This window comes from Zalophus californianus, chromosome 14, assembly GCF_009762305.2.
Source record: "Zalophus californianus isolate mZalCal1 chromosome 14, mZalCal1.pri.v2, whole genome shotgun sequence".
Taxonomy (NCBI): domain Eukaryota; kingdom Metazoa; phylum Chordata; class Mammalia; order Carnivora; family Otariidae; genus Zalophus; species Zalophus californianus.
The window spans coordinates 6,201,987-6,215,671 of NC_045608.1; the positions used below are offsets into that span (position 1 = coordinate 6,201,987).

Below are 13,685 nucleotides of genomic sequence, written 5' to 3' on the forward strand. Positions count from 1 at the left end.
ACACAGGGTGCAAAGACGGATGTGCATTGTTACCTTGTTTGTCAAAAAAATACTATGGAAAGGTAAATAAATGTTCATTAATCAGGGAATGGATAAAATATGGTATATCAATGTACTTAAAAACCTATAAAGCTAGGTAGATCTATAGGTATTGACATGAAAAATTCTCGAGATGCATTTGAGGGAGACAAGTCACAGAATAATATATATAGTATGATTGATTTTGGAAACTTAAATAGAGAAGATATAGATGATTAATTGATTGATTCGGGGAAAGATCTGGCAGGAAACATGACAAACTAACAATAGTGGTTACCTACAGGAACGGGAGTGGGACTTAAGGGATAGTGAAGGCTTGCTTTTTCACTTTTTACTTTATATAATTCTATGTCATGTGAATTTTTAAGAGAATGCCCTTCAGTAATACTGTCATTTTTTAAAATTTAAGTGAGTCATTACACGACATATACAGCCTGATTCCATTTTAAGAAACACACACTTACCGATTGGAACAGCATCTTGGGCTAGCTGCTACTAGTTGCAGGCACCCCTCTTTCCTACAACCACCCACACCAGCAACTATTTGTCTCCATTCATGTAATTTTTAACTGGGAGCAGAGAGAAGTCTTGACTGGGGGCCAGGACAGAAATAGAAAAGAGGAATGGTGGGGCGCCTGGGTGGCTCCGTTGGTTAAGCGTCTGCCTTCGGCTCAGGTCATGATCTCAAGGTGCTGGGATCGAGCCCGCATCGGGCTCCCTGCTCAGTGGGAAGCCTCCCTCTCCCTCTGACCCTCCCCCTGCTTGTGTTCCCTCTCTCGCTGTCTGTCAATTAAATAAGTAAAATCTTTTTAAAAAAAAAGAAAAAGAAAAGAGGGATGGAAGGGCATGCACTGGCCCCACTCCAGGTCCTGTGAACAGACCCGAGCCCGATAAAGGATCCAATAAAACTTCCCAAGTGTCTTAATAAGCAGAGAGTGACAGTGTGAGCCACGGAGCTGGGGAGGAGACCGCCCTCCCCACCTCTGTCTAGAACCCACCACCATGTTGGCGCCGCCAGGATGGGCAGCTGTGAGTCTCTAGGGACAGGATGCTCAGCGGAGGATGCGTTGGCATCCTCATGACGTGGTGACGGTGGAGAGGAGCCAGAAAAGGAGGGAAAGAACGGGGAAGCAAGTCAGAGACAGCACAGAAACAGGTCACAGTCCAAGGCAGACTTCCGAGCACCCTTTCGAAGGTCCAGGAATGACCCCGGGGACTGAAATCTGCTTCCACAAAGAACAGGGACACTAGGCTAAACAGGTGTCAGCGTACGCAGCTCGGAAAGCAGCCGCCGAACTGCAGGAAGTCCGGGCCGCGTCGGGGAGGCTCACCGATCTCCACCTCCATCTCTTCGGGCACCACCTTGCGGTAGAAGAAGAGCGTCAAGGCGCCCTCCTCATCACTGGTCTGGTTGAGGAAGTGCAGGATGAGGTCCTCGACCTCGCCGTCGTTGCGGTTGAGCAGCTCCTCAAAGAGCTGGGGGTCTGTGATTCCGAAGGCCGCGTACACGCGGTCGCGCATCCAGAGCACCCGCAGGTCGTCCATGGCGCCGCGCAGGGCCCGATGGCGCTCTAGGAGCCCAGCGACGGGTGGCGTCCGTGGCAACGACGCCCCTGGCAACGGCCACCCCGGCAACGGCCACCCGGCGCGCGCCCGCCCCCGCCCCCGCCCTCGCAGGGGCGCGGCCCGGGAGCCCGGGGAGGGGGTGGGGGTAGGGGTGGCGCTGGGCCCTGTCCGGACCCGGGCCCGCCCTTTCCACCGGAGAACCGAGCGGAGCAGCGCGGCAGCACGCTCGCTCCCGGGACGCGCGGGGACGAGGAAGGCCAGGAGCCGCCGGAGCGCTGTTGCCCGGGACAGCCGACCGAGGACCCCGGGAGCGCCTCCTGGGATCCTCTCTGCCGCAGGCGAGCATCCCGCCCATGGTGCCCCTAAGCAGGCCGAGACCAGCGAGGTGACGAAAGAAGCAAGGGAAGGTGGCAGGAGTAGAGTCGGAGGTGAGGCGGGACTAACTGCCTGAGCCCCCCAGCCACTATGGATCAAAGGGCCTCAGAAGAGCAAATACCTCTCGAAGAGTTCCAAGAAGGGGCAGGTTCACCCTTGCACACAAGATCAGGGAGGACAGTGACCCAAAAAGGGCCAAATGACTTCTGGCATTTGGGATCAGGGAAGGGGCCAAGTGTTTTGACTTTCCAGCCAAGCCCGGGCATAATAAAGCAAAAACACCCATGTTTTAAAAAATATATTTATTTTTCATTAGTAAAAGGAAGTTCAATACTGATAGGAAGATGCAAAACTGTCCTTTCTTGCATTTGTGGAGCTTTAACTTAGTGACTGTGATTTCCCCCTCACAGAGTTGAGTCTAGATGACAAGGCTGACTCTAAGAACTTAGCCTTCCTGTTGGATTTTCCCATCAAGGAACAAGTGGAATGTTCGAAGTATTTCTTACAATTCTAAACCAAAGCTCAGCATCGATGACCTGGCTGTTGGAAAACTATTACTTGGAACTGCCTTATTTTCATCATCCTGAATTAAAATTTCTTAATAACCTTACCGGAGATAAACCAGATGGCATGCAAGCAAATTTGGCTTTAAAATTTTAATGAAGAAATTTACCGGTTTTAAATGCAGACTGCAGAACAGTTATAGAAGTTTTTTGTTTTCCAAAATGAATCAGGTCCAAAAATGTCTGAATATTTAACTCATAAATATCATGAGTTACCTAAGCTATATTCTATGGCTTATTAAACTACAGCAGACTGAAAACTGAGAACAGAATGTTTTTATAAGATACCCACTCAGGAATGAGGACACAGTGGCATTCAGTGAAAGGTGAGGCTCTTCAAAGTCCAGTCTGCGATGAATGGAAAGCTCACCGTGATCATCAGAACAACCTTTGAGCTCCTTAACTGATCACAGTTATGTCACCATGAGAACATTCCTTACCCTTGCAGGATGAAATCAAATTCTGTTTCCTGAAGAAATCCCTTGGATTTTTATTTTAGGACTCCATTAACACAGAGAATGAACACCTGAATGAAAACTGGAAAATGTGGCCGTCATGCCATTTATCATGACATGTCCTCTTTAGGAAAATAAACAGAGATTTAGCATCATCCAGACAACTGACCATTTTTCCTCAGGATATTTGCTATTAAGAGAATGGAGTCTGTCTTGAAAATTGTATGTGTAATAGTTCTACCAAACAACTTAAAAACAAAGCACAGCAACCGGCTCTAATAACATGACACTGGAACCTATAGCTTTAGGGGCAAAAAAATGTCCCTGGTGCCTAAAAGACACCATCAAACTCTATTTCTAGAGAGTTCACAGATGTTAGACTATTAATACGTTCTTTAATATAACTATGTAGAATATAAAACTGCTACATAGGTTTCAATTAAAAAATGACTCTTTCCTCTCTGTTCTATATCCTGATAAGAGATGTTACTTAGAATTACCAACTGGCCCATAACAAGTTACCAGAGGGGGCCCTAAAGAATTCCAGCAGACACCACATTGTCTCTTGTTTACTGATCAGTTAACAGTGCGCTGAAGTTGGGGGTTTTCTAGGGATGAATTAGTTACCATTTTCTTACCACAGTTCCTTGGAGTAAAGTACTAAAGATGCCAACTGGTGGGGGACAAGTCTGCAACCTCGGCAACATTACTGAGATTTTGTATTCCCCCAAGAGAAGTGTCCAACCAACATTACACCTTTCCAGGGAAACTGAACTCAGAACAGAATCAATTCCCAGAGTCTCATCAGCATCGTCTTATGTTTGATACTGTAATAGGAGGGACAAAAGCCAGCCACTCCAAACTGGTTTTGGGTAACAGCTCCCAGAAGCGGCATGGAGCATTTACTACACTTAGAAAGGTTTAATGGTGGAGTCACAATTACGTCAGCGTGCTCAGTTCCTGCCTCTCAGCAAGCAGGTCTTGACATTACCTGAGAAGATACACTTAGATTCGGGGCTACCACAAGCTCAGCTTGGAATGAAAATTCCAAACTCTGCCACTAGCCAGCTGAAGGAGTATGGTGACAAACAGGCCTTTTCATGTGCGTTCCTCAAAATGTTAAGAAGGTGAGAACACTGCAGATTTCTTTTTTAAAACAGTTACCTAAAATCAATTACAGTAAAATATGAAAAATGAACATAATTTACAAGAATATAGATCTTCCTCGACTTACGATGGGGTTTCATCCTAAGTTGAAAATGCATCACGTGAAAAACACACCTCACCCAGCGGCCACCACAGCATAGCCCAGCCCACCTTCAACGCGCTCAGAGCACCAACGTGAGCCTCCCACTGGACAAAATCACCTGACTACGGCACTGACAGTGACAGACGATGCAGGTGGCATCTGTGACCCTCGTGATCGCGTGGCTGACGGGGAGCGGCGGCCGCTGCCCAGCATCACAAGACAGGATGGGACCACAGATCGTGAGCCCGGGCGACAAGATCCAGATACAAAATTCCAAGTACGGTTTCTACTGAATGTGTTAATTGCTTTCACGCCATCATTAATTCAAAATTCATTAAATCAAACGACTGCTAAGTCAGGGACTATTAAATTAATGCACCAATTGAAATGTTCAGTGGGACTGACCCAAATTCATTCAAAACTAAATGTCAAGTGAATAGATGAATTTAAACTAAAGATTATAAGAATTAATTTTCAACTGATCCGAATAGTGTTTGAAAGTTTAACTCTAAATACCTTTATCAGACCTTTATTTAGAATTAGTCTGAAAGTAAAAAATTATAATTATCTGTTCTCAAGGACAGGTGCAATCTCTTCATGGTAAAATATCTTAATTTATATTTTGTTATAAAAATATACAAAACACTACTTTTTCTCTTCCCTTCACTCAGTATAAACCCCTTTTGGTTCAGTAACATCAGTAACATCAGCCAAGCTGGTCTCTCTAAGGTCAAATCACATCCATATTGTATCTTCTACAGTCACACTGGGTTTTAAGGCTCAGTATACAGTTTATCTTTCAAACATTACAATTATCATAACTGGTTTTACATAAGGATAACAGGATATTTTTTAAAATATACAAGTGGGATAACCATCTGTTGTACGTTATTTTATCCCATTTTCCCCAATTATTAAAACAAGACAAAATTGTAGAAACAATCCCCTACTTGCAGTTCTAGATAGCATACAATAAAAAAAATGTTTACATACTTTTAATCAAGCAGAATGTGAATCTTTTGATTATCCGTCATTAAATTTTTTAAAAAACTAAACTTCAGCTGTTGGAAAATATTATCTGATAATGTCAAGCGACAGAATAACTTTTTTTTTTAATAAGGTGAAAAGGAATTGAGTATCTAAGACCATTTTCACTTAGCCATTCAAAACTGCTTCTCTCCTCCAAGCCTATATTTTTAAAAATAACTTTAACATAACTTTTGGCCTTAACTTATATTTGCTCATCGTAAAAACTGAAAGAAATTTATCTATCTGAAATTGACAAACTTTACAAAATATTTAACATGAGGAAGAGGTATATCTTACAGAATTATTTGGCTATATCATAAGGCAATCAACGAAGACGGAATTTATCCTATTGTAACTCTGACATAAGTGAAATTCTGTAACATGATAATTCTCCATAAATTTGACAGCTTGTTAGATATGGCAACGCGATCATGCCATGTCATCACTAAATTTCGACGAAAGTAGTCTGAATGAGAAAGGAACAAATTTGGTGCCTGCACCAACGTAGAACTTGTTCTGAAATTCTACCCTAAAAAAAAAAAAATTCAGTTTATTAATGAAAGATTGTGAGTAACATTTCCTACATTTCTTAAAACAACACGTATAAATTAAAAAACAAAAAAACAGGGGCGTCTGGGTGGCTCAGTCATTGGGCATCTGCCTTCGGCTCAGGTCATGATCATAGGGTCCTGGGATCGAGCCCCGCAACGGGCTCCCTGCTCAGCTAGGAAGCCTGCTTCTCCCTCTCCCACTACCCTGCTTGTGTTCCCTCTCTTGCCATGTCTCTCTCTGTCAAATAAATAAAATCTTTAAAAAAAATAAAATAAAAAACAAAAAAACAAAAAAGTTCCTGTGCTGAAGTTGCTTCCATTCCGTACATCTTGCACAAATGTTTTTACTTAAATAAAATACACACACACACACACACACACACACACACACACACACACACACACCCTGCCCCGTGTGGCCTTTCTCGGTGTGTAATGGAAACACAAACCCATCACACCACCTCACACACTCCACACAGACACGCCTCTCTCTCCAGCCTGGCACCTTCACACACAGACAACTGATCTGACATATACTAGAAACCATTAAGAAATATGTAAGAATTTTATTTTATTTTACAGTAAGATAAAGTAACCTTTCAGACCCCAAATGAATTAAAAGTATTAAATATACATAGGTATTCAGCAAGCATAAACTTTTACTTGTCAGTGATAATACTTCAGAAACAAAATACAATTTTAACTCAGGGGACCTGAATCTAGATCCCAGTGTTGGGAAGGCAAGAATCAGCCCAAATCGAGTGGCCACATTTGTGTGGGGTTATATATATATACATGTGGGGAGGGGGTTCTTTTTTTAAATAACAGTTTCAAAGCTAAATTACACACTCACCAGTGGAGGCGTATGGCGTGAAGAAATGCAGAAAGGCCTTCCATGATCAAAAGGATGAAAATTGTCAGAACTGCAAAGAGAGCGATAACTGGTAGCAGCAGCAAGACTCCGTAAGTGGTGTCTACTCGGAGGCCCACGCGCACCAGCATGGTCCACAGGACGTCGGATAACTCTGCAAGGGAGGCAGTTAGCAGAGTTCACTTCTGTTTACATGTACTGAGTCACTGCAATTAGCTCGTGGGACCAGGTTTCCTTCTGACAATTCTGAATTATTATCCACGAAATAATATACACACCTACATAATCCAGATGTAATCTGCTTCTCGTGTAAAAGCTAACCAGCCCCTGATCATCTCACACCCTGAGGAAGATGGGGCATGCCAGAGAAATCTGAGGCCTGCCTCCCAATGAGAGAGCTTAACCCAAACCAGGGTCAAGTTGGCTCTGTCCCCACACAATACTGGTTCGCACAGCATCTGAAAGATGGGACTGGGCTTCCCTCAGAAATGTGAAATGTCCCACAGCACCTCCCTGGGGGTTCACTGTGGCACTGTGGGGGTCTCAATATAGAGTTGGGGAACTGCAGGTCTAAGCGAAAACTTACGTGCGTGAGCCAAACTGAGAGCCCAGAGCCTCAGGTATGAAGCGGTGTTGGAAATGCATCCCAGACAGTACTCGATGGAATGAATCACTTGGGTCATTAATATTTCTCCAAAATTAAACTGGGAGAGATCACACAACACGTGTTAGATCCGGTATATTGCCCGTGTGCTCCCACAAGTTACCCGTGTGTCCACTCTCACTCCCTCGCTCTTGGTGAGAGAAGTGGCCTCTGGCATGGTAGGGAGAACACGCCAGAGCATGAGAAACAGTGAATCAAAGATGTGAGCTCTACTCACAGCTCTACCACAGACCGACAGAGTGGCTCCCCCGGCCTCAGTTTCCCACAGGGCACCTGGACTGGAACTGTCCTCACAGCCCAGTGTGACTCAGAAGCTAGACTCTGGCTAACTGTGCATGTCTGAGAGATACATGCAAGCCCAACAAGGAGAAATTGTGAAGAGGAGCCCCTGACGGCAAACAAGGCTATATGACCCTGTGAAAGAGGCCTCCAACACTCTTTCCAGCTCTGCTTCTTGGTCTTTTTTATGATCCTATGAATCATTAGTCGTCCCAAATTAAAACACTAAATTACATCATAATTAACAAAATGTTGATTCTGAGAAATTTTGTTTAGTCTTTATCAGATGGCCAAATGAAACTTCCAAGAACACGAAGCAAACCAGAGTAGCAGAAATGGCTCAGCTGTGTCTGCCCAGGACTGTGCCTCCCTTCTTTGGCGGGAACCTGCTTCTTCAACCATTCACCCCATCCTCCAGCCACAGCTGTCATGGGCCTGACCTGTGTCCCCCTCCAAATTCCTGTGTTGCAGCCCTAACCCCCAGTGTGACTGTGTTTGGAGATAGGGCCTTGAAGGTAATCATTAAGGTGAAGAGAGGTCATAGGGGTGGGTATCCTTACAAGAAGAGATACATGCCCACAGAGGACAAGGCCCTGTGAGGACACACTGAGAAGGCAGCCATCCACAAGCCAAGGAAGGAGGCCTTGGGAGAAACCAGCCCTGCCAACGTCTTGAACCTGGACTTTTGGCAGTCGATTTCTGTGGTTATGGCGGCCCATGCAGACTACTAGAGCTGCTGTTGGTATGGGGAGGGCAAGAGACCCCTTCCAGGCAGTCACAGTACTTCCTTGGGATTCTTCCTAATATAACAATCAGCCCAGGGTGCTTTTCTCTCTGACTGAAAGACTGAAGAAAATAAGCTCAGGGCTAGCTGTGGCCAAGGTTCCAAAATCGTGGGGCCAATTGGCTTCAGAACATAAAACAAACTTGCAAAGAAAAACCAACCCAGACTTCTTGGAATTGGAGACCCAGAAACCAATCATCCTGGAGCTAGCATGGCTCCTGTCCTGACGTGAGCCAGTCAATAGACTCCCTGAGAAGCCAGTGTCAAGCAGGTCTCCTCCTCCTTACATCTTTGAAAAAGTTCTGAGACAAGACTCTTCTGAAAGCAATGCTCATGGCACCTTAAGTCACTTCGTAGGGCAGCATGTAATGTTAACACTAGAAATCCCACTGTACGGTTGAAAAAACAAAATGAGAACCCTCCTGACAAACAGATGACCAAAGCAGCATCTGGGAAACTTTGTGTCACAGGTGTTTGGGGGTTGTGTTTTGTTTTATTTTTTTAAGATGATTATTATCGTTGTTCTCATGGTAATTATCTCTATGAAGGCTTCACTTTTTTTTTTTTTTTTTTAAGTAAACTCTACACCAATGTGGAGCTCAAATTCACCACCCCGAGATCTACCCACTGAGCCAGCCAGGCATCCGAGAGCTTGGCTTCTAATCTAATGTTATTGATAGTAACAGAGAAGATTACCTCTTCACATGTCATCTCTCTACATCCATCTTCCATTTGGTTATTTCCTTCCTCTATGTCTTGATTTCCCAGCAGAGAAACTTCTTCCTCACTCTCTTTCCTGATAAGTGTGTAACCACTCTAACAACAACCAAAAGAATTCAGAGTCATTGCCTTTAAAACCATAAGGACGTGATAAATCCAAAGCCAGAGCCCCTTCATTCCTCTTAATAATTCAGCTCTTTGAGAATAAAAAAGCTGTTCAGAGACTCTTAATGACAAAGGACAAACGGAGGGTTGGTGGAGGGAGGTGGGTGGGGCATCGGCTAGATGAGGGATGGGCATTATTAAGGAGGGCACATATTATGATGAGCACTGGGCATTGTATGTAAGTGATGAATCACTGAATTCTACTCCTGAAGCCAATTTTACCATATGTGTTAACTAGAATTTAAATAAAAACTTGAAATAAAAAAAACAACATTAAAAAGTTGTTTACAGGGCGCCTGGGTGGCTCAGATGGTTAAGCGTCTGCCTTTGGCTCAGGTCATGATCCCAGCCAGACTCCTGGGATCGAGTCCTGCATCGGGCTCCCTGCTCTTTGGGAGCCTGCTTCTCCCTCTGCTTCTCTCTCTCTCTCTCTGTCTCTCATGAATAATAAAATCTTTAAAAAAAAAAGTTGTTTACAAGAACATGAACATACCACACCTATTAAGATGGCTATTATTAAAAAAATAATAAGTATCATTTAGGGTGTGGAGGAACTGGAACTCTGTGCACTGCTGGTAGGAATGTAAAATGGTGCGGCCACTATGGAGAACAGCATGGTGGGGCCTCGAAAAATTAAACACAGACTGCCTATGTGATCCAACAACTCCGTTTCCGGGTACGTATCCAACAGAATTGACGGCAAGGACTTGAACAGAGTTTCAAACACCTGTGTTCACAGTAGCATTACTCACAATTGCTAAAAGGTAGAAACAACGCGAGCATCCACTGATGAACCAATAAGCAGAATGTGGTCCCACCATGCAACGGAATACGCCTGAGCCTTAGAAAGGGAGAGAATTCTGACACCTGCTGTGACATGGATGAAGCTGGAGGCCATGGTGCTCCGCGAAACAAGCCAGGCACAAAAGGACAAATACTTTTTGTGAGTATGTGTGAGTCCGCACCCATGAGGTGCCTGGAGGAGTCGAACTCACAGCAACAGAAGGCAGAGTGGTCGGGCAGGAGGATGGGGAGTCAGTGTTTCCTGGGGACAGGGTCTCAGTTGAGGAGGATGAAACAGTTCCAGAGACGGACGGTGATGGTGGCTGCACAGCCATGAGAATGTGCTTCATGCCACCGAACCGGACACTCAAAAGTAGTTATAATGGAAACATCTGTTATGTCTATTTTGTCACAGTAGTTTTTAAAGAAATAAAATGAGGAAGCAGACACACAGGAAAAGTCTAGAAAGAAATCTAGCAAAATGGTGATCCTGGCTCTAGCAGAGGGATAGAGGAAGGCTCCGCTTTCTCTACATTCCCTGTTTTCTATAATTTAGTTCTATTATTTAAATTAAAAAACACTTTAAAGAAAAAAAAAGTCAAGAATCCAGAATAAGGCACAAAAACGCTTTCACGACAACCACCGCGCGGAAGGGTTGCGCTCCAACCCGCAGCGGGCCTGCTGCTCACTGGGGCGGGACGGCCCGTACTCGCCCGCACACAGCAGGCTCGCCGCAGAAGTTCTAGGCAGCGCCTCGGAAAGCTGTCTTCTTGGCTCCTCTTTGTGTAACTAAAACCGCACTCCGCTCGCCACCTGCAAACACACATCCAGACTCGCACTTACCCTGCTCACTCCGAAGCAGCTGCGCCCGTTGTGCAGCCACAACAAGAAGAGTGGTTTTCCCAGGAAGAGAACAGGGACAGACAGCACCGTGACGGCCAGCAGCAGTCTCTGGACGTGCTCCTGGGGGCGCAGAAGCGGGGGAGGTCAGTTAGGATGCAAAGACGTGCCAACAGGGTCACTGGTGCACTGAGAAGACCACAGACAGTGTCTCCTTCTTCACAATAACAAGGAACAGAAGGTAAACACAAGACAAATTCTATCTGCCAGTGGATCTTTTCCTAAACTCCTAGCTAAATTCTAGAACCGATGAGTAACACTACTGACAGAGTGGGAAAGTATCATTCAGTTCAGATCTGTAAGGAATGAATAAGAAAATTCTAAAGAGAGTCAAACTCCAGCTAATAATTTTCTGAAAATACCGTTAAGAGGATGAATACAAACACAAGCTCTTCATTTTTTTTTATATTCTTGTTCTGGTTTTTTTAATTATCATTATAAAGATTACTTGAGGAATGTGAGGACACAGTTAAGCAGATTCACTTTTACATGAGAAAAATACTAAAAGAGGATTCAGAACAAAACTAAAAACATTTTCTTTAAAAAGTAGGGTTATTTACAGTTACCTAAAAACAAATCGAGAGCAAAGCATATTCACACACAGCCACTGCGGTTTGCGTGATTTTAAGGGATCTGTAAGTGGCTATGAAAACAAATGACCAGGCATCACACTGTCCCAGGCTTATCCCTCGTCTGTGGCCGTTCATTACACAGATTCCCAGAGCCGTATGCGCTACGTGGGTACGAGCTAGGAGGTAGCAGACTGGGTGAACGTCTGGGCCCCACCTGCCGCTGAGTGACCAGGTCTGCCCTGAGCCACCGGGACGGCAGCACCCACCCCAAGGGCTGCTGTGAGGTAAGAAAGAAGAGTCACAGGAAGCACGTTTTCAGGCGTACAGGACATGTATAAATTAGTTCCCTTCGTGGACCTTTCTGACCACAGCACCTGTGCCCCACTCACCTCCCTGCTGGCTGTTTATCTCATCTACGTCATTTTATAAAGGCTCAATAAAATAACAATGAAATACAATTTAAAAACCACAAACAGGAGAAACATAAATAAATAAGAGTTGAAACTCAAATAATTCAAAAAGGACGTACGCGTGCAGCTCACAATGGAGCCCACGGTGCAGCAAGCTGAGCTTCAAATCCGACTTAAAATTTAGCTGTCCGCGGAACGTGGAAAACAAAACCAAACGGTCCGTTTGCAGGGTCAACAAGGTTTTTAAAAAACAAAAGCAAAACCTACAGCTCGAGAGGACAGAGGCTGCGACAGTACGGACGGGGAGGACTTCTCCGTGCCGCAGGGACGCCGGGCGGCACGCCACACCTGCAGCAGCACCCTCCGGGAGGGACGCCGCGGCTCTCCACACGGCACAGGGACCCTCCACGCCACCGCAGCACGCGCTCACCCTGCGCGAGCACGGCCCGTGCCACGTACCTTCCCAAGGACTGGATCGTATTAACTCTCGGCTACAAACTGGGTCCTGTTTTTACTCCCATTTTTATGGATGAGGGAACTGAGGCACGGAGGAGTCAAATTATGTGTTCACAGTTCCATTTTCAAGGAAGTGACAGAACTGGGCTCGCAAGCGGGGCTGTCACCCGAGCCCACATTCTGCCACCATGCCACAGTGCGGGTGCAGGTGGCATGACGCAAACACACGATTCTAGAAAAGCCAGTTTGGGAGAGGGCCCACATGCTGTGGTCCAGATACCAGTTCCGTGATGCCTGGGCTTAGTCAGAGACCGATTTTAAAGTAACTAGAAAAATAGGGGGATTTGCCAGTCCTCAGAAACCCTCTAGAAATACACTTTCTTCCCAGCAGTTCTGACGGCTACTGAGTGGCAGCGAGTTTGGATTATATTGCCCAACCTGAGCCCCCCAGCACAGCTTTCAGAGTCAGGGGCAGCTCTTGTGATCACATCCAGAGAAACGGAAAGCTCCTACGTGCCCGGGAGGCCTGCAGAACACCCCTTCAATCATCCACTGATCAACACAAAGAGGCTCTCAGGAGGACTTCCTTTAAGTTCCTAAGAGTGGAAAAGAACATTACCTACCTGCCCTGAGTAAAGACCATTTGTTTCACTAGCTGGGAATAGAAACATGTTGATAAATTCAATCAGAATGCTGGGAGCAACTCTGGAGGTTTCTGCTGAATAAACCAGCCACTTATAGACGATCATGAATATGAGGTATCCAAAGATGCACAGCATGAAGAGAAGCTCCGGGACGGAAACCAAATAAATATTGAACTTCTTCCGGAAATGCCTAGAAAAAAAAAGGAATCGCTCAAACCCCGAGCCAGTTTGGAGAGTAAATTACTCTTCAATTCTCTGGGACAAGGCCTATCTCAGCAGAACATCCTTCGTCTTCTGACAACTCATACAGGATTCAGATACGTCCATGAAGAAAACATGTGAGCCCAGCGAAAATGCTGGTGTTTCCCCATCAGGCCCAGTTAGAGGAAGAAAATATAACCTCTTCCTCTTCACACACTAGCTCTAGTAAACAAATAGTTTTCTAATTTATAAAATGAAAAAAAGAGTATAACAAAAATTAGTTCCAGAAATAAACCTAATGTATATGTTGCATGCCTCCCTCCCTTGAATGTCAGACTCCATGCAGGCAAAACCTAATCTCTTGTCTTCAGCACCACTCGATTGCCGGAGCCTAGACCAGTGCCCAGCA

The 13,685-nt window shown here is 45.1% G+C and overlaps 2 protein-coding genes across 2 annotated transcripts in view; both read right to left on the reverse strand.

The window, feature by feature from the left end:
* The window catches only part of DNAH10 (dynein axonemal heavy chain 10), a 131,685-nt gene extending 130,060 nt beyond the window's left edge, over positions 1-1,625 (reverse strand). Inside the window, exon 1 of the mRNA XM_027575699.2 lies at positions 1,371-1,625. Within this exon, the coding sequence (XP_027431500.1) occupies positions 1,371-1,584 (214 nt within the window). The 5' untranslated portion in view covers positions 1,585-1,625. The remainder of the gene's footprint in view (positions 1-1,370) is intronic.
* A 3,392-nt stretch (positions 1,626-5,017) lies between these two features.
* The window catches only part of ATP6V0A2 (ATPase H+ transporting V0 subunit a2), a 38,484-nt gene continuing 29,816 nt past the window's right edge, over positions 5,018-13,685 (reverse strand). Inside the window, exons 15-20 of the mRNA XM_027576038.1 lie at positions 13,055-13,265; positions 10,937-11,056; positions 9,122-9,241; positions 7,285-7,402; positions 6,681-6,852; positions 5,018-5,805 (exon numbers count right to left, since the gene is read on the reverse strand). Coding sequence (XP_027431839.1) covers positions 5,706-5,805; positions 6,681-6,852; positions 7,285-7,402; positions 9,122-9,241; positions 10,937-11,056; positions 13,055-13,265 — 841 coding nt within the window. The 3' untranslated portion in view covers positions 5,018-5,705. The remainder of the gene's footprint in view (positions 5,806-6,680; positions 6,853-7,284; positions 7,403-9,121; positions 9,242-10,936; positions 11,057-13,054; positions 13,266-13,685) is intronic.